The sequence below is a fragment of the Leptidea sinapis genome, chromosome 23, assembly GCF_905404315.1.
Source record: "Leptidea sinapis chromosome 23, ilLepSina1.1, whole genome shotgun sequence".
NCBI classification, from domain to species: domain Eukaryota; kingdom Metazoa; phylum Arthropoda; class Insecta; order Lepidoptera; family Pieridae; genus Leptidea; species Leptidea sinapis.
In genome coordinates, this window is record NC_066287.1 from 909235 (window position 1) to 931433 (window position 22199).

General features: G+C 37.7%; 1 protein-coding gene across 2 annotated transcripts in view; it reads left to right on the forward strand.

Moving 5' to 3' along the window:
* Positions 1-22199, forward strand: part of LOC126971360 (cullin-1) — a 48042-nt gene that overhangs the window by 25597 nt on the left and 246 nt on the right. For both annotated transcript variants that reach the window (XM_050817645.1, XM_050817646.1), the window contains exons 6-20: positions 1084-1230; positions 1997-2143; positions 3305-3484; positions 4035-4169; positions 5078-5236; positions 5949-6078; positions 8431-8564; positions 10367-10474; positions 11480-11551; positions 12053-12205; positions 13371-13489; positions 15486-15606; positions 19659-19759; positions 19910-20015; positions 21215-21328. In XM_050817645.1, coding sequence (XP_050673602.1) covers positions 1084-1230; positions 1997-2143; positions 3305-3484; positions 4035-4169; positions 5078-5236; positions 5949-6078; positions 8431-8564; positions 10367-10474; positions 11480-11551; positions 12053-12205; positions 13371-13489; positions 15486-15606; positions 19659-19759; positions 19910-20015; positions 21215-21328 — 1926 coding nt within the window. The remainder of the gene's footprint in view (positions 1-1083; positions 1231-1996; positions 2144-3304; positions 3485-4034; positions 4170-5077; positions 5237-5948; positions 6079-8430; positions 8565-10366; positions 10475-11479; positions 11552-12052; positions 12206-13370; positions 13490-15485; positions 15607-19658; positions 19760-19909; positions 20016-21214; positions 21329-22199) is intronic.

Here is a 22199-nt window from a genome sequence, read left to right on the forward strand (position 1 = left end):
TCTATATCTTATATATAAAATTCTCGTGTCACAATGTTAGTTACCTTACTCCTCCGAAACGGCTTTACTGATTTTTATTTTTTATTTTATATGCATATTCAGTAGGTCTGAGAATCGGCTACTATTTTTCATCCCCCTAAATGTTAAGGGTCCACCCCTAAATTTATTTTTAATTTTTTTTGGACGTAATTTTTTGTTTTTATTTTTTTATGATACAGCAATAAACAATACATACAAGCCTTAATTTTCAACCATCTACGATCAACGTTTATTTTTGCATCGCGATTTTTATATTATTCTGTTCCATCCACAAATCCGCTATAGGGTCGCAAGATGGCAATGGATATTGATCCAAAGCTAAGTATTGACTTACAATAATTGTAGTACGATAAATTTGGTAGGTCTGAGAATGGGTTGCATCTACTTTTTACACCCCAATTTTTTTTTTATTACTTTATATGGCAATACAACATTTGCTGGGTCAGCTAGTTTATATATAGACATGGTTTATGGCTACTTTATTTTTTTATTGTACCTATTTGTAATAAGATAAATAAAATATCATTTATTTCCTTTTAAAATTCGCCCAGCGAAGCGGGCAGGCACGGCTAGTAATATAATAAAACTCAAAATTGTAGTATACATTAAGTGTGTTGTATGCGTTTGATGTATGTTGTACTTACTGTGTACAAAATATATATATATATATATATAAGAGAATGTTTATTTGTATGTTCCCTAATAACTCCTAAACTATTCGACCGATCTCAATGAAATCTTTTGTATTAGATTCGTTGAAGCTCAAGGAAGGTTTACATTTATAATTTATATGGCAAAACAACGTTTGCCAGGTCAGCTAGTTTTAAATAAAATATAAATTAATCACTCGAACGATTGGCTCTGTTGGTAAGAGCACTCGGACGAAACTCGAGAGGTCGCTGGTTAGAGTCTCGCATCGTTCATAAATTCGGGTTACAAATTTAATTTGTATAAAATATAAAAATTCGTTTACTCCACCGCTAGCACCAAATGTTTGCTATCAGCTGGAGAGAAAAAAGACTAAATAAAATTTGAATGTTGTAGAATGGTTCGGATCTGATGGGCGAGGACGTGCTGGCGTTCTACACCAAGCAGTGGGAGGAGTACCAGTTCTCGTCGAGGGTTCTCAACGGCGTCTGCTCCTATCTCAACAGGCATTGGGTGAAGAGAGAATGCGAGGAGGGCAGAAAGGTGGGTGATGATACTCAACGGCAATGTATGACCTAACACTAGTTTTACGTCTTCCGGCGCGTTAGAAAAATATTATCAGATTGAATTTTTACTATGAGCGCGCACACCTTCACGCAAATTCTACACCCTGACGTTAGCTGGTCAACTAGACCATTTGTATCATAATTCAGCTACCAATATCTACTGAACCATAACAAATGGACGAGAATTAAATAAATTTTGAATTTATATACAAGTTTTAAAATAAAAAAATGTATATTTTTGTTAAAGATATTTAATTTCACGTTATTTAACAAAATTATGCGTTATAATAATATTTTCATTGGTTGTATTTAATACCATCTTATTACAATATTGTGTTTTCTACAAACGTAAAATACTACGAGGAATAATTTTTTTTTAAGGTTTTTTGTTTTATTACGCTAAAGAAGAATAATAATTTCTTGCGTGCGTACATAAGTACACACTTACTTTTTTTTATTGTAGACACACAAACAAGCTATTCTGAACTACAAAATTATGGAACTTTATGATATGGAACATTATGATCAGAAATAGCCATCTATATCATACGGGTGTACAGCTCTGTTGTATTGTTAAAAATAATGTGAGTAAATAATAAGTAAATAATCTTAAAGGCTAATATTAATGATAAAACTGCATATTACCTGATTTATTAATTTTCCATTATGTTTTAGCGCCCTCTCTTCTTATTTACCGAAGTATTTAAATCGCTATTGCTAATATGAACCATGTTTTATTTTAGGGCATTTATGAGATTTACCAACTGGCGTTGGTAACGTGGCGCGATAACCTGTTCAAGTGCCTCAACAAACAGGTGACCAATGCGGTGCTGAAGCTGATCGAGAGAGAACGCAACGGAGAGACCATCAACACCAGGCTCGTCTCCGGGGTGAGTGACTTACTCTTGCTTTTCTAGTGCGCACTGTTTCTGCAGTAACTGCAACGCAGAGCTGCTCTATGAACGGCTAGAAAACTTAATGTTACGTAAAGACGTCGCTAGATTGTGTGTGTTCCGATGAGCTGTTTTACCTGATTACTGCCGCTGAATTCCACCTTCGCACGACACGCCACAAAATAGGATATCATTCCCACCGTCTGGATGTGTTCCTCTATAATGCTGTTTTCAAGGAAATTTCTTCCACGTACGGCCACGCTGTGAGATGAGTTTCTTTGTGCGGTGTTTCCAGGACGATACGATATGGGTACCTTTAAAAAAAGCGCGTACACTTTTTTTTTTCACTTTCTTGTTTCCACTGCCACTTAAATTTTGTAATATTGCTGGAAAGCTCGCAAAACCGGAAGGCTCTGAGTGTTCTTGGCTAGACCTTGACCAAGTCGTCAGTCAACTAACGATATGGTATAGTTTGCAGCTGTAGATGTGTTTACTAAGCCGTTAATTTGCATTTCATTCGTTTATTCTACCCGAGACTTGTTGGTTTGTAAAGACTTCATTCTGATTCCTATGGTGTTCGTTTGCCACGAGAAGAGCTTCAAGCTTCAATAAAATGTTATGTCTCGCGTTTGGGCACAGGTGCAACAACTGTTGTTCTGTAAGCCCCGTAACCCGGTGACGTCCGATACCGACCAGAGTCCGATTGGAACTGGTTACTGGCGTTCCCGTTTTGCAGTTCCCAGTATTAACTGGCATTAGTGACATTAGTCACTGTTGATGTCATGACAGTGACAATGACTGAATAGAATATTTATATATCATTTGAAATATCCAATAAAAAATTTGGAAATTGCTTCCCAAAAATAAACTTTGTAGTCAAAAATCTCTGAATTTTCAGCGTTATCGCTTTCATTTTTTAAAGAATTTGATAGAATTGGTACTTCTCTAAAACTTAAAGCGAACAATTATTAAATTTCATATGTACATTTTGAATAAACAAAAAAAGAAACGAGTAAAATTAATGGCCATTTGCAGCTTAGCCTCATGATCAACACAATTATTGTACCTTTGGTTGTAGCATTTACAATCCTAGTCAGTCCGCGCCTTAACAAATATTTAATTTATACTAGGTTTTAAGACAGTACATTATGGTTGCAGGTTATCAACTGCTATGTGGCTCTTGGACTGAACGAAGAAGAGCCATCTGCTCGTGGACAGACCCTTGCAGTATACAAGGAGACATTTGAAGCCATCTTCCTCGAAGACACAGAGAGATTTTACACGAGGGAAAGCACTGATTTCCTGAGGAATAACCCCGTCACCGAATATATGATTAAGGTACAAAATATTTTCTTTTTATTTCAAATAACGTGTTGTTTACTACTCAAACACTAAAAGTATAGCATATTTTTAACCGACTTCAAAAAGGAAGAGGTTATCAATTCGATCGAAATTTTTTTTATGTATGTACACCGATTACTCTGAGATTTATGATCCGATTTACGTAATATTTCTTTAGTTCGATCCAGAATAGATGCCATTGATAACTGTTTTTTGGGCCCGGCTTTTTTAGTTTTCATTCATGTCGATTGCATATTATAATTATTAAATGACACTAAAAAAAAAAACGTTTAAAAAAACCGACTTAAAACCTATCAATAGGTAGCACATATAAATAATAGCATTTTATTACTATGAAAGGAAAAGGTGTATTAAATTAAATTTTTAGTTACTTGATACTTTTCAGTTTTTGAAGTCGGTTTTTTAAAGGTAGTTTTTTTATCCGACATATTTATATAATATAGTTTTTCTTAACCAGACCTGTCATTTAGACAGAGAAAGGGGCCAAAAAAAATTTTTTTTTTAAATATTGTTGTTTATATTGCAGGCTGAACAAAGGTTACAAGAGGAGCAGCGTCGTGTACAGGTATACCTGCACGAGACGACGATGGAGCGTCTCGCGAAGACCTGCGACCGAGTGCTCATAGAGAAACACCTGGAGATATTCCACGCAGAGTTCCAGGTGAGACATTCGGAATACATGGACAATGTCATTTCTAATATACTAGATACTACTACCGCTTCGAAAACAAATGGCGCTCTGAGAGAGAAGAAGCGGCGCAAGAAACTCTCCAAGCATTCTTTTTATGCGCTTTTTTTAATAAAATATACAATATTGTACTGTCATTGCTATTGCTAAAATAATCATAGTCTAGTCCGAGGCTGTCCGATCACTTAGATATTTAGCTGTGGAGTTGTAGGATTTACGACAGAGCTATTTTTTAATAAAACATTTAAAGTTATTTAATGTTTTATTATTTTTTATTGTCGATAATGCCTGAACAGTAGCTGAGACTTTATTATAAAAGTGTATACATTTACCCTTAAAGCTATTATGTATGTTATGAAGCCTACTAGAATTAGTAACAAGCAATCCCTTATTTTTAGTGTTATAATAATGAAAATCACTATTAAGAGCAAAAAGGTGACGATTTTTGCGAACGTATATTAAATTTTCATGAATGTACTGACAATGAACAGTCATAATATTTATTTCTTTAAATTTTTCTTTGAGAGACTGTCTATAACCAAGCTGATATATAGCACGAACAGCTCTCTTTTGCAGAGCAAACACTATATAAATGTCAACAGCATGACCCCATAGTAAAATACCGTATGTCATGATGCTGTGAAAATAACTGAAGTACACTAATCTAGCGGTCGCAACATTCGTGTACTCTCTAATCTTTCTAACGGCGTATGCCGCAGAGCTGAGTCTATCTGCTAAATTAATAATAATTTAAAATATTATTTATTGATATTATTGAAAAAAACAGGCGGCAATATAATACTGAGATAGTTTCTTAAACCGATACTCTAGGAATCATTTTGAACAGTACAGTTCTCATAAATCATCTTGATTTCTTATAGAAACTTCTGGATGCCGATAAGAACACGGATCTGGGTCGAATGTACAGCCTGGTGGCTCGGATCCCAGATGGGCTTTGTGAGCTCAGGCGTCTGCTGGAGCAACACATTCACGCCCAGGGGCTGCAGGCTATCGACAAGTGTGGAGACAGCGCGCATACTGTAAGTAATACTCTAACCACTGTAAAGTAAGGCCAACGAGACGTGATAAATAATGTCAACAAAGTTTCAGGGGTTCAAAACATTTTTATCGATTATCGTGACTGGTGTGACGAGCTGTGACAAGGACGGGGGAGGCGTTAAGTAATCATGAAATTGTGACGTAATTACTCCTTATGACAAATTAATAATATATTTCTATTCTGTTTGGTATGACAAAATTCTTACTTTGTTAGGCGTCGTTTCATAAGTCCGATGTTTTATGAGCAATGGGTGAAATTGTATTTTTATAATTTTTTTTATTTATTAATTTATAAGGACAACTAAGAAATTACACTCTTTACACGCACAATTATAATGTATAGTAATAATATGAATATGAGTAAATTCAATTATAAGTTTTTTTTATTTATTGAGTGTGTGAGTAAGAGAGAGAGATAGTTGGAGTGTGTGAGTATTGCGTTTTAATGCGTTACCTATTATTATTATTTTATTTTTTTACGATAATATTTTATTATTTCCGTTTTTTACTTCATTTTTGATAAGTGAAATACATCAAACTGAGCGTACTGTTTATTAAAAGTTCGTGACAGACGCGGAATGGAAGTTACCACTGCATTTCATAATTTTAACCACGTTTTAATACAGTATTATTTTTTTTACAATTTAAAAACTAAAATCTACAAAAATTACAATAAAAATAATGTATTTTCAGGATCCAAAGGTGTACGTGTCCACGATACTGGAAGTACACAAGAAATATAACGCGCTCGTGTTGGTCGCGTTCAACAACGACTCGGGCTTCGTGGCCGCGCTCGATAAGGCTTGCGGCAGATTTATTAATAGTATGTCTTTTATTTCTAATATATAAAATTCTCGTGTCACGGTGTACGTAATTGAGCTCCTCCGAAACGGCTCGACCGATTTTAGTGAATCTTAGCGTGCATATCGGCTAGGGTGGAGAATCGGACATCTTTTTTTCATCCCGTTAAATGTTAAGGGTGGTCCATCCCAAATATTTTTTTTTAAATTTGTTTAATTATGATTCATCATTAAAAATACATTCAACTTCAAATTTTCACCCATCTACGATCAACACTTACTTTTGTATCGTGATTTTAATATTATTCTGTTCCATCCACAAAACCGATATAGGGTTGCAAGATGGCAATCGAATACAATAATTGTAGTACGATATTTGGTAGGTCTGAGAATCGGTTGCATCTCTTTTTTATACCTCAATAATTTTTGTCATTGAACTTTTTTTAATTACTTTATATGGCAATACAACGTTTGCTGGGTCAGCTAGTTTAATTATAAATTTGCTGAAAAACTGGTTCAGCAGTTAGCTAATGACGCATTAATCGTAAACGTATGTCACGTAAATTCAATATTTTGTCGATGTTTCACAGCTGTCATAGTCTATTTACGGCCGTTTTCAATAACCTATCTATCCTTAATTTAACTTACTAGAGGTGGACAAATCTATCCTTTTACGCTTACTTTCATTTCTTTAACCTATCTATACAAAGCATTGGACTATAACTATATTAGACATAACTATAGATAGATAATATCTTGTCATTAACGGCCGTTCCCATTACACTATCTACAGATAGAGATAAATTACTACCTTCTACTGTCAGTAATTTGCTGTCAATAATCTGAAGCTGTCCCAATATACCCGATAAGTCATTCTTATCGCCTTATATTGGGACGCTGAATTGCAATTTCCATACAAACTTCTATCGCTGGTATCGTAGTCCCATTGACAAACAGTTTGTTCGGATAATGTGAGTTACCTTCGATAAGTTTATTGAGACTAAAAAGTCAATGATAGTTACGATTTTTATCTCAAGTAGGAGATAGACTGAATATTAGGGATGTCCGTTAATGGTGACAGCACAGTATCCGTAACTAGAGATACATTTTGAAAACGGCCGCTAGATGGATAAATGATCTAAGAATATTGTGTTGAATGAGCAGCGAACATTATTTATGAGCGTCGTCAACCCAATAATCACTAATTACATTAAATATTATAATAAATAAGAAATAAACCCGAATCTAAGTGTTATTGCATTTACAGGCAACAACCAAATGCAAGTGTTACATACCTTTATCTACACCCATGCTTTAAATCCTCTATTAAAGATTCTGAAACAGTTAGCTTATTGCCAACATTAAAACACCCAATGTTCTAATAACCATTACATCATCCAAAAGAGTGTTGTAATGTTGTACTGAATTTCATAACAACACTCCTATGTTTTTTTTGGATCCCTTCATGCGCAGAGTTTCAACAGACAGCCACATTCTTATTGCTCGATGCGTGGTATCTGTATGAATTTCAAAAAAAGAACATTTTCGTTTACGCGTGTTCCACACTACCAGAACGTCGCGAGCCGTAAAAAAAAGTAGGTTATTCGAATGCCCGCCATTTTTCTTCGATATTTTTATTGTTTTGTTTACAAAAAATAAGCAATTCATTTTAAACGCTGAGCATTCGAGTCAATTTTAATTATTGCACTATACAAAATGTAAATTACTACTAAAAAAAAATTGTTTCATTAATACTTAGTTTATTTGTATTTACTCAGTAATTAATGATATTAGGTTACTACTAGGACTGGAGTTTTAATGTTAGCAGTAAGCTAACTGTCCCAAAATCTTGTAGAGGATTCATATTATGGGTGTAGATAAAGTCTTGTATGCAACAGTTGATAATTAGGTATTAAAACACTCATGTGATACTATTATGTTTTAATCCACATTCGTGTTTTAATACCCCTTATTACACAACAGTTGCATAAATAACTAATACATCATTTTTAAATTTTATTTGTGCTACTTAAGAACTTTCTTGAAATACCCAAATATTCTGAGCGACACTACAATTGCGTGCGCTCGTCACCTTGAGATAAGTCTCATTTGCCCAGTAATTTCACTAGCTGCGGCGTCCTTCAGACCGAAACACAGTAAACCCTGCTTCACAGCAGAAATGGGCACCGTTGTGGTACGCAAAATCTAGCCGGCTTCCTGTGCAAAGGAGCCTCCCACTGGTAAACTTTGGAGTATTTATTAAAAAATAGTATCGAGTGTCGGGAGTCTCATGGGATGGATACATTAATTGACGAGAGAATATCGGGGCAGTAAATTATTTTAATTTTTGGTATAGCACAGTGTAATTATTCCAGGTAATGCGGTGACAAAGGCAGCGAACTCTTCGTCGAAGAGTCCCGAGTTGCTCGCGAAGTACTGCGACCTTCTGCTGAAGAAGTCCAGCAAGAATCCAGAGGAGGCTGAGCTAGAAGACACCCTCAACCAAGTGGTTAGTGCCGCCTCTCGTACATTGATCTCTTGTGCGCTCTTTTCGCCTCCAACTCGACTTTTGACGAGAACGGAAAAACACCGCCGACCATCCCGCGGTGTCAGAGCTCTATGCCTAAAGTACAGTTCAGACAGAAAACTGTTAGGCGAGCTCTGTTTTCGTTGGACGTCAGGAAGTCGAGCGGGCCGGATGGCATTTCTCCAATCGTGCTTAGAACGTGTGCCCCTGAGTTGACGCCGGTGCTAACGCGGGCACTCTTATTCTAAAGGCGTAGTCCTTGACTCATGGAAGTCAGCCCTTGTCCATCCGATCCAAAAAAAAGGAGTTCGGATCCGGCAAACTACAGGCCTATTGCTATTACCTCCCTGCTCTCCAAAATCATGGAGAGCATAATTAGCCGTCAGCTCTTGGTATACCTAGAGGGTCACCAGTTGATCAACGACCGACAATACGGGTTTCGCCATGGTCGGTCGGCAGGTGATCTTCTGGTATACCAACATATAGATGGGCTGCGGCTATTGAAAGCAAGGGGGAAGGCCTGGCAGTTAGCCTGGATATAGCGAAGGCCTTTGATCGTGTATGGCACAAGGCGCTCCTCTCAAAACTTCCATCATTTGGGCTTCCCGAGAGCTTGTGCAAGTGGACCTCCAGCTTCCTCACTGGGCGTAGCATACAGGTCGTTGTCGACGGATATTGCTCAAACCCGAAGCCCGTGAATGCTGGAGTGCCCCAAGGCTGTGTGCTGTCTCCCACGTTGTGTGTTCTGCATATCAATGATATGTTGGACACCTCCAACATACATTGCTATGCGGACGACAGCACTGGTGATGCCGTATACACGGGCCATGCAGGTCTCTCTTGGGAAATCGTCGACCAGTGTCAGGAGAAACTTGTGTCTTCTATCGAGTCCTCTCTTGAGAAGGTCGCGGAATGGGGAAAACTGAACTTTGTCCAATTTAACCCCCAGACGACTCAACTTTGCGCGTTTACCACTAAAAAACCCCATTTGTCGTATTACCGCTCTTCGACAACACGTCTCGAAATCTCGAGCGATTGCCAATTTCGTGGTCATCGGGAAGGCAAAGCCAAATTGGCTTCAAAGAAACTGGGGTTCATTAATAGAGCACGGCAATACTTCAAGCCGGCCCACATACTAACGGTCTACAAATTATTATTGCTGTCATCTCTGGTCTGACGCACCCCAGTAACAGCTCGATCCATTTGACCGCGTGCAACGCAGAGCAGCTTGAATTGTCGGGAACCCAGTGTTCTGTCAACGGCTGGATCACTTGGCGTTGCGTAGAGACGTCGCTTCATTGTGTGTCTTCTATCGCATTTATCACGGGGAGTGTTCCGAAGAGCTGTTTAACCTGATTCCTGTCGCCGAATCCCACCTTATCACGACACCCCACAAGTTAGGATATCATCCCCACCATCTGGATGTGTGGCGGTCCTCCACAGTGCGGTTTTCAAGGAGCTTTCTTCCACGTACTACACAGCTGTGGAATGAGCTTCCTTGTGCGGTGTTTCCGGGACGATACGACTTGGGGTACCTTCAAAAAAAGCGCGTACACCTTCCTTAAAGGCCGGCAACTCTCCTGTGATTCCTCTGGTGTTGCAAGAGAATGTGGGCGGCGGTGATCACTTACCAACAGGTGACCCGTATGATAGGTAGTGTGCGATTGTTGGGTTTCCAAATAAATAAATAAGGTAGTGATATAAAAACACGTTTAATATTGAAGCATTGTTGTTTGCTAGATTACTAATTATATCTCTTAAATAATGCGATTGGTTTATTCCAGATGGTTGTGTTCAAGTACATAGAAGACAAGGATGTCTTCCAGAAGTTCTACAGCAAGATGTTGGCCAAACGGCTTGTGCAGCACATGTCTGCCAGTGATGATGCTGAGGTAAATTTGAAGTGAAATCTTCTATAGTCGAGTTGGACACTTTTTCGTAACGGAGAATCGTATGGGTTCCGTAACCGACATGCTCATGACTGGCGCACGGCGCAGCGGCCGTATACTGTGCGCGTTGTGGGATTAGCGTTATTTTAAATATCCGTTTTTCATATTTATTTAGATCCTAGATCCCGAACATGTTTTAGATGGTGGTAAAAGAAAAATAATAATAATAATAAAATAGTGAAACAATTTTACGTGTTACAAAGACGTATCATTAAAAAGAAGGATGTAGATTTGAAGCTGCCAATTAAGACATATGATCTTGACACCGATGAAAAACACTGAAGATGGATTTAAATTGTATTAAAAAAAAAGTGCTTAGTTTTCACTTGTATAGATAGAGACTGCCGGTCTCAACAACTGCTAATTTTGTTAAATCTTAAAGCATTGACATACAATTAACACATTCACATCACATCATTTTTGTTTGGTTAGTTGTTTAGTTTGGATTCACTGTTATTTGGACAGTATTACACTGAAGATTTTGTCATTGCGTGGCGTTCTGTTCCAACCGCTGTCGAAACACAACTGAACGAAAACTCTGCCTAATAGACGCGTAGGCAGACTTTTGCTTCAGACAATTTTTGGTTGTGATTGTGAGTCTAGTTGTTTATTGTACGTCAATGTCTTGAAGCCTTAATTGAGCGTTCATCCACAGTGTGGATTCAAATATTTTTTGTGTCTCTAAGACGATACGACATGGGTACCTTTACTTGTGGTGCGGGTCGTTCCCTTCCCTAAAATATGGTTGGCGATATCCGATCCATGTTTCACACTTGTGGTGGCTTGATGATCCTGTTTTAGGAAACTTATGTTTTTATAAATAAAGTTAATTAATATATTTGTAGTTTAAGCAAAGATATATTTAAAGCTAAATTGCATATAAAGGTAATTTAAATATTCTAATTGTTATTATAATATCCTGAATATTGTTAATGTATTGTGTTTCAGGCCTCAATGATCTCAAAATTAAAGCAGGCCTGCGGCTTCGAATATACGAGCAAGCTGCAGAGAATGTTCCAGGTATGGATTGGTTATACAATCGAAATTTGGCTTTATGAACAAAATTATAAATATTATAATATAATGAGAAAGCCACGCTCATCAAAAATATGTGTTTACCATCAAAAGAGCTAATATATGCCATACTATTAATAGTATAGGAATCAACAGCTCAAAATTCATACAGTGATAAATAAATATTTGTATTAAGTTGTTCATCCAAACAAAAACTATAAATGTTGTTCTACAAAGAGACACAACATTAAAAGATATTGCTTCAGTTGATTTTTTTAACAATATGAAATGATTATATTTATTTTACAATTCCTCATTAATTTTCAATTGTACAAAACCAGAGTGAATAGAGTTGTAGATTGAACATAGTGCAAAGTGCCGCCACCATAGATATGTAAAACTTTCACGTTTAATATTAATGTGCGGGAATTTTTTTATTAATTGAAGAGCCAAAAGAGCTTCATTTACATCCTTATTATTTTTTAAACACAGTAAAATTGATTCCAGGACATAGGCGTATCCAAAGATCTGAACGAGAACTTCCGAAAGCACATAGCCAACAGCAGCGAGGTTCCTCTGCACATCGACTTCAGCATCCAGGTGCTGTCGTCCGGCTCTTGGCCCTTCCAGCAGTCCACCTCCTTCCAGCTGCCAACCGAGGTGACCACTTATAATTAGAAATATCATAGTTGTACTTCTATATAAGAGATGATGTATATAACTCTCAACCAATAAATTTAACTAATAGATTAACTATACTACGATATACAACGATACTCATAATATTCAACAAATTTAACATATTGCTACTCAAAGACTTAATCTCGGTAAGTCCCAGCAAAAAAAAAAATATAACTACACAAAACAAAATCATACCGCTATTTATATTTTATGGCTTCCCGCATAAATAATAAAAATAAAAATTTATATTATCACATGTTATTGTTTACCCCGCCATGAGGACTCTTTTGTTTATTTTTATGTAAAAATAGTAATTAATCAATTAATTTTTTTTTTTGGTTATTCAACAATCATTTATCTTTCTTACGATGTGCTTTGTATATCATAATATATACGCACATTATAATTTTTAAATAAAATTTTATTCGACAAAATGTTGATATTTTGATTTTTAGGCCCTTGAGAACATAGATACGCGCTTCGCGCTTAACTTATGAAATAAAATTGATAGTAATTGTTGAATTTAGATTATTGAATAAAAATAACATATCAACTTCAACAATTTAAAACTTAGTTGATGACGTCACCACACGCATATATCTTAATATTAATAATTAACAGAGCACGGCAATACTTCAAGCCAGCCCACATTCTAGCGCTGTACAAAGCGCAGCTCCGGCTGTCATCTCTGGTCTGGCGCACCCCAGTATCAGCTCGATTGGCGATCAACGCATATCAGCTCGAATTGTCGGGGACGCAGTGCTTTGTGAACGTATTGGGTAGGCTCATTTTGTGTCTTCAAACGCATTTAACACGGGGAGTGTTCCGAAGAGCTCTTTCACTTGATGCCTGCTGCCGAATTCCACCTTCTCACGACACACCACAAATTAGGATATCATCCGACTATCTAGATGTGTGGCTTTAATCCACAGTGCGAAAGAAAGTACCTTTCTTCCGTGTACTACAAAGCTATGGATTCAGCTAGCCTCCTTTTGCGGTGTTTCCGGCAGAATACGGCATGACACGACGAAGGCCGGCAACGCTCCTGTGATTCCTCTGGTGACCCGTATGCTCGTTTGTCCTCCTTTTCCATAATACAATTAGTTCTGAACGTATGCCCTGAAATGTGTTATATTCCCGTCAGTTGGAGCGCTCCGTGCACAGGTTCACGACCTTCTACTCGTCGCAGCACTCGGGCCGGAAGCTCAACTGGCTCTACAACATGAGCAAGGGAGAACTCGTGACCAACTGCTTTAAGAATAGGTGAGTAGCCTTACTGATGAAGAGAGAATTGTGCGACTGATCAACACTTACCTATAATTGTACAAATTAACGTAACAACTAACCGTAACCACTGGAGTACCGCGGGTAATATGAGGTCCATTGTTGTTCATAACATATATAAACCTTTTTCCCTACGGTAACCAACCATGAGATGATTCTATTTGCTGACGACAGCACAGTGATATTTATAAGTGAATATTTAATTTTTTTTGAAAGTGACATAAATAATACTATAAGCAATATTATAAACTGGTTGTCATGTAACAATTTAATCATAAATCTTGACAAAACTAGCATAATGACATTTGTAAATAGACGCAATAAGATAGCATTGAACATTAATTATCTAAGTAAAAAAATATCTGAAATAACACAAACAAAATTTTTAGGCCTACATATTGATGATTGCCTAAATTGGAATTGGAAAACCCATATTGAAAATTTGTGCATGAAGCTAAATAGATTTCATTTGCACTGCACATGCTGTCTAAAGTAGTAAACCAGTCCGCAGTGTTAGAAGCTTTTAACGCATATGTCACATCAAATATTCGGTACGGGATCATATTTTGGGAAAATTCCACAGATAAGGATAGAGTCTTTAAATGTCAGAAAAAATGTATAAGAGCTATATTTCAGTTAAGCCCCACTGATTCATGTAAACCATATTTTGATAAATTTAAAATACTTACTTTCTCGTGCCTATATATATATGAAGTGCTAGTATTCATTAGAACAAATGATCAACTATTTAGTTACTCTGATAGTAAACGCAGAAAAAATAAAATATGTTTCACGCAGCATACAACGGTAATTTTTGGTAATATTATATTTAATATAGCTCCTCAACCATATAATAAACTACCAGCATCATCAGCAGACCAAAACTTAAATATTAACTCTTTTAAAAATAAAATTAAGGAATTTTTAATGACGAAGAAATATTATTCAGTTAAAGAGTATTTAACAGAGATGTATCTATAGTCATTAGAATAAGTTAATTTAGATATTTCAAATAAACATTTTTAGTAAGCAATTTTTATTTTTCACGTTTTTATAATATTATGGTGGATAGACTTTTATGAATAATTTGGTTTTATGTTGTATGTTTTTCACTGTAAACTTAGAATTGTAAAATATTATTTATGCATGCCTACCCGGCAGATTGTTAGCATCTATGATTACAATGTAACACCAATGTACCCACTCAATCTATGCAAATAAATGACTTGATTTGATTTGATTAAATTTGTAGCCAAAATTTATGAAGGATGCGGGACTCAGAGCCGCGACCTCTCGGGTTCGTTCATGTACGGCATGAGTCGTAAATATCTTTTTCAATTCTCAAGTTGTGTGTTGGTTGTCAGATCAGAGTCAGTTCCTTATCTTTCTGCAAGATTAAACAATTTATTACATATATAATGACGGACCTATAAACTGCATAAATTTCGTATTTTTTTCTGAAAATAAGAGACAAGTCGAGCAGGACGTTCAGCTGATGGTAGTTGAAACGCCCTGCCCATTACAATGCATTGCCGCTTCTTCTCAAACTCCGGGTTCTTGATAAACCCAATAATTCGTAGCGGCACTACAATTGCGCTCGCCATCTTGAGACAAAAGATGTTAAGTCTCATTTGCCCAGTAATTTCCCTACACAATAATGCTTACATATGCGTGCTTAGCGGCAAAATAATTCTTGATAAGTATGCAAACTTTTTAGTTTAAACAAAATGAAAATGCCAACACTGTCTGAGTCGAGAATGGGGTGCGTTTTATTCATTCAGTAACTGAGGGATAAAGTGAACATTCCATGCCATATAACAAGCGATAGAAATACTAGAATGTCATTGGTACCAACCAAACAGTATGTTACCGACTGCTGCCACATGTAATAAATTATTGGTCGCTACTTACACGGGTGTTCTTCCAAAGTTGTCGTCTTGATACTTAGCATTTAGGTTTTTGGCACAATTTGCAGGTACACGCTCCAAGCCAGCACCTTCCAAATGGCAGTGCTGCTGCAGTACAACGACAACACGACGTGGACTGTCAGCCAGTTGGAGCAACACACCGGTATCAAAGGCGACTTTCTTATACAGGTCAGTCAAATAAATATGAAGTCGACTTAGCGTGGATTATCGGGTAGGGAAACAGTATTCCAAAAATATTCACTTCACTTTAAAACGTAACGTTCACCGATCACGTGTATGTGTGCACCAATGACGTTCTATACATAACGACAATGCACCTCATACAAAATCAAAGCCGAAATATAGCACATGCCACGAATGACACCATAATAACCTTTGACTGCTATGTCTGTACATTTCTGCGTTTACTCCAGTTGTTTAAAATATTATTGGTCAATAGGCAGCAATGTAAACACTATTTCAGTTTCAGCTGCGTATTTTGAATTTAGAACCCGATTTGGACAGTGACATCAGTGGAGTAGCAGTTAGGTATTTTTTTAATTCCAGACAAAAACGTGCGTTGCTATAAGTTTTACGTTCGTCAGTCTGTCCCATTTTCCGATCAAGATCTGTTCAGTCGGAGGTTTTTTACGTTTTTAATGAAAAATAACAATCATATTATAAAGGGGAAAGTTTGTATGTTTATTTATTGGCTTGAATTTATATTTGTTACTTCTTTACGTTCTAAAGGGATTTGGATTTAATAAGTTAAGGTAAGGTTTAATGACAGAAACTAATACTCTCAAATATATTATTTTTATTTACATAAAATAATAAGTTATACTGGTTATTTAAATGTTGTGTTCGTTCAATTAAATAAAATTGTCTTTTTATTGAATACTGGGTATCGAAATCTTGAGCGATTGCCAATTTCGTGGTCATCTGGAAGGCAACGCCCAATTGGCTTCAAAGAAACTGGGCGTCATTAATAGAGCACGGCAATACTTCAAGCCGGCCCACATACTAGCGCTCTACAAAGCGCAGGTCCGGCCACACATGGAGTATTGCTGTCATCTCTGGTCTGACGCACCCCAGTATCAGCTCGATCCATTTGACCGCGTGAAACGCAGAGCAGCTAGAATTGTCGGGGACCCAGTGCTCTGTGAGTCGCTTCATTGTGTGTCTTCTATCGCATTTATCACGGGGAGTGTTCCGAAGAGCTGTTTAACCTGATTCCTGCCGCCGAATTCCACCTTATCACGACACCCCACAAGTTAGGATATCACCCTCACCACCTGGATGTGTGGCGGTCCTCCACAGTGCGGTTTTCAAGGAGCTTTCTTCCACGTACTACAAAGCTGTGGAATGAGCTTCCTTGTGCGGTGTTTCCGGGACGATACGACATGGGTACCTTCAAAAAAAGCGCGTACACCTTCCTTAAAGGCCGGCAACGCTCCTGTGAATCCTCTGGTGTTGCAAGAGATTGTGGGCGACGGTGATAACTTAACAACAGGTGACCTGTACGCTCGTTTGTCCTCCTATTCCATAAAAAAAAATCTTCTTGGTATATGTAGCGTAAGCGGACATCAACATTTGTTTGTATGACAGCTTTTATCAAATTTTAAATGAAGTTAAATCCAAAAAACTTAAATCCTTTAGTGGTGATATATAAATATGCTTATTTAGTTTGTAAATTTCTTCACATCTCTCTCTTGCTACCAACTGGCGCCAATTTTCTTTCATTATCTTGTACGGAAAAGCTGAAAAATATTAGTTTTTTCATATTTGCGATGTAATTAAGTATCAATTATCACTAGGTAACGATACTTCCGTGATAACGTGTAAATAGCACTAGTATGTAAGCGTTCACGTTCTTGTTAGCCGTTCACACTACATAGAATACAATATTGATAATCATAGATCACTAGGCGTTTAAAAAAAATTTAACAAATTAACAACCGACTTCAAAAACACTATTCTAAACCAATAGATGTGATATACACTAAAAAGTATTTGCATATAATTGCGTATTTTTATACAATCTAATTAATAGATCTTATTCTAGTGGCATAGAACATGGAAGCGCCAGCTTTCAAATAAAAAAATAATTATTAAAATCGGTTCAACCAGTCGAAAGTAACAAACATAAAAAAAACATACTGACGAATTGAGAACCTCCACCTTTTTGAAGTCGGTTAAAAAGAGCGACTCTATTGTTTTCATTTCTGACTGTGTCTTTTCATCTGTCTCATTCTGACCAGCGGGTCTTGTCTGGGGATTTGTCAATAATTAATACCATATTAAATGAAAAAAATATTCGTTTTATTGAATCACTTAAGTTTTTAGCATATCAATCTACTATAAATAAAATAACCTTAACGATGATAAGTCACACCATCTTTTTTTTGTCGTTAATGTATTATTTAAGCACTTTTTATAGCACACTTAGGCTTGTTGATTGACACACAGTTGGCACACGACTAAATAGAAAAGTGTGCTTACATTGTCTTTAAGCACACTTTTGCCGTTCCACTGTCAGACTGTGAATGATATGTCCATATGTGTAGAACGTCATTGGTGTGCACACTCCGCGACGAATCAATACTAACTGCCCACAGTGGCCCTTTGACATGTGACCCCATGACAAACTGGCCCTGTGACACACAGTGGCCCTATGGCACGATGACCTTACGACACACGGTGGCCCTTATGGTACGTGACCCCCTGACACAGTGGCCCTATGCCACGTGACCCTCTGACACACTATGAAATGTAACCCCATGACAAACTGGCCCTTGACACAGTGGTCTTACAACATACAGTGGTCCTTTGTCACACAGTGGCCCTATGACACAGTGACCTTACGATACACTGTGGCCCTTTGACATGTGACCCCATGACAAACTGGCCCTGTGACACACAGTGGCCCTATGGCACGGTGACCTTACGACACACGGTGGCCCTTATGGTACGTGACCCTCTGACACAGTGGCCCTATGCCACGTGACCCTCTGACACACTGGCACTATGAAATGTAACCCCATGACAAACTGGCCCTTGACACAGTGGCCTTACAACATACAGTGGTCCTATGTCACACAGTGGCCCTATGACACAGTGACCTTACGATACACTGTGGCCCTTTGACATGTGACCCCATGACAAACTGGCTCTGTGACACACAGTGGCCTTACAACATACAGTGGTCCTATGTCACACAGTGGCCCTATGACACAGTGACCTTACGATACAATGTGGCCCTTTGACATGTGACCCCATGACAAACTGGCTCTGTGACACACAGTGGCCTTACAACATACAGTGGTCCTATGTCACACAGTGGCCCTATGACACAGTGACCTTACGATACACTGTGGCCCTTTGACATGTGACCCCATGACAAACTGGCTCTGTGACACACAGTGGCCTTACAACATACAGTGGTCCTATGTCACACAGTGGCCCTATGACACAGTGACCTTACGATACACTGTGGCCCTTTGACATGTGACCCCATGACAAACTGGCTCTGTGACACACAGTGGCCTTACAACATACAGTGGTCCTATGTCACACAGTGGCCCTATGACACAGTGACCTTACGATACACTGTGGCCCTTTGACATGTGACCCCATGACAAACTGGCTCTGTGACACACAGTGGCACGATGACACAGTGATCTTACAACATACAGTGGCCCTATGACACACACCACTTCCGTTCAGCCAAATATGTTTCATGAATTCAGTTGCACAACTTCGGTGTCCTCGTGCCACAACACAATTTTTGCAGCTTAGTAAAAATTACTATCTTATTAGTACTTTTCTACTTAACAGATGCGTACTGCATATACTGTAAATGGTTATATTATGTTTGTTAATGAAAGTTCATCACACTCATTGTCTTCACTTAAACTCATTTTGTCAAATACAATTACTTTTCAAAATCAGCGGAACGGCCAAAGTGTGCTTAAAGACAATGTAAGCACATTTTTCTCCTTAGTCGTGTTTCAACTGTCACTGTCCGAAACAAACCTGAAGTGAATAAATGTTTTACATTGCTGCTTATTGACCCAGAATATTTTAAACAACTGTAGTAAATGCGGCAATGTATAGGTATAGCAGTCGAAGATTATTATGGTGTATTTTGTGGCATGTGCTTATTTCGGCTTTGTTTTTATACGACGTGATTTGTCTATATGTATAGAAGGTCAATATCCACATGTTTGTTTCATTTCCAGGTGCTACAGATATTGCTTAAAGCTAAATTGCTCGTGTGTCAAGACGACGAGAGCGATCTCAACGAGTCTTCTGTGGTGGATCTGTATTTAGGATATAAGAAGTGAGTACTTTTGTTTTAAACTTTAATTTGCTAATTGTTTCTCATTTATTCTAGTATCACGATATATGTATGTATAAATTAATTGCGTATGCCAATACAGTTTTAAGTTATATTTTTTTTTGAAAATTTAATTAAATTGTTGTTTCGCAGTAAGAAATTGCGCGTAAACATTAACATACCGCTCAAGACGGAGCTAAAAGTGGAACAGGAGGCCACGCACAAACACATAGAGGAAGACAGGAAGATGCTCATTCAGGTGAGTACAGTCACAATACAGTAATAGTAACTGTACTTTAACTTCATACTACAGCACCCGAATCGGCGCACGCACACATACACACGATTTACACGGTCGTTAAGCAATCTTGGGGAGACAAAACTATTGAGTGTCACTTTTATAATAAAGTCCCAGCCACAGTTCAGGCATTATCTATAGGCATAAAAGGCATTTAAATTTTTCGCGTCGTCAATCTTTTTGTATCTACCAACCCTAGCACTCCCGCACACTCAGACGCAGACGTAGGTATAACGGGTACAAGCATATAGAATGAGTACGTTTGTTAGAACGAATATGATTAGAAACACTTAATTATCGTCAGTGTTCGCTTTTTTTCGAGTCAGTTCTGCCGTCAATATATAATTCTGAGACAAATAGCGGGGAAGACGTAATTCCATATTATCGTAACAGAGACATTTTCACAAACAATTAGTTATTTTTAAAGTGATATCCCTCACTTCTGGGATTAATTATACAAATTAACTTTGTAACTAAAATTTATGAATGTAACAGGACTCGAACCCGCGACCGCTCGAGTTCCGTCCGAGCGCTCTTACCAACTGAGCCAACCGTTCGATTGATCGTAAACCATCGTTCGTATATGTTTACTTACTCAACTTTCAAGTTGTGGCTTCATTTATAAAAAAAAATTGAAATGTTTAATAATTATTAAAACTTATCAGTATCGCGTGGTGACATCCACACCGCACCCCGCGCTTCACGTTGTCGTAAGCCGCTCGTTGCGAGCTCTAGGTAGGTGGTGCAAGATGGGGCGCGACTGCGAACTCATCTCGATCAACAGGTTTAAAGGACCCGCGGTTTCAGGTCTGAAACTAGTCGGTACTTACGCCGTTTCAAATATATGATGGGGCAAGTCTGGTCATATGGTTAGAATCCCTTGGTTGCCCATTTTGTGGGTCAGTAGAACACAGTCTTACAAACACTCGGTATCATTATTAGCAACAAACGTAATGGTAGGTGCGACACATCCACCTCGCTTGATAGTTGTTCCCTCACTGCCAGCTCGGCGCCCGCTTTCTACCGCACCCGCACCGCACGGCGATTACACCTGAGTCAAGCCAAGTACCGAAACATCTTCGTACTCGCTCGTGACATATATATATGAAATGTCCATCCAAACTGGTGGTTTTTTTTGTTAAAATCTTATTACTCCACAGGCCGCTATAGTCCGCATCATGAAGACGCGGAAGACGTTAAAGCATCAGCATCTCGTGGTGGAAGTCCTCAATCAGCTATCTTCGAGGTTTAAGCCCAGAGTTCCCGTTATCAAGGTACATATTATATCACACTGTTTTTAACATAAAGACTATACGAGCTGACCCGGCAGACGCTGTTTAGTTAATAGAAAAAAAGAATGATGTAAGTTTTCGGGATTAATTCGGTCTAAAGCCATCGGAATGTGTAATAACGTATATCTGAATTATTTTATAATATGCAGTAATAAAATGATAAGAATTAATATCGTTCTTGTGTAACCAGCTTTGTCAATAATTTAAAGAATTAACATGGATATAGTATGTTATCCTTAAGAGATATTCATATTTACTAGTGGGAGGCTCCTTTGCACAGGATGCCGGCTAGATTATAGGTACCACAACGGTGCCTATTTATGTCTTAAGTAGACGAGCGCAATTGTGGTGTCTGACGGCGCCCTTCAGACCGAAACACAATAATGCTTACACATTACTGCTTCACAACAGAAATAGATACCGTTTTGGTACCTATAATCTAGCCGGCTTCCTGTGCAAAGGAGCCTCCCACTGGTTCTATTAATCTGTTCCATCCACAGATTCGCGATAGGGTTTCAAGATGGTAATCGAATATAATAATCGTAGTACGATAAATGTTCATGTATAGGTTATAATTACATTTAGTTTAATTTTTTTTCTCAATTTAAATTTACCTTCAACTACCGCAATATGGCAAAACCACGTTTTCCGGGTCATTTTGTATAGAATGACTTGAGTCAAGTTGAAAACTACAGTCACATAATTTGAATATAATGTTAGACATAGGATATTTAATAGGAACATATTATATCTATATTATATGGTATATTACTCGTTGATGTGTGTGAATAAATAAATTCTATCTATATTTAAAAATAATAAGTAGTCTCAGTCTGGATGAAATAGTTCATTT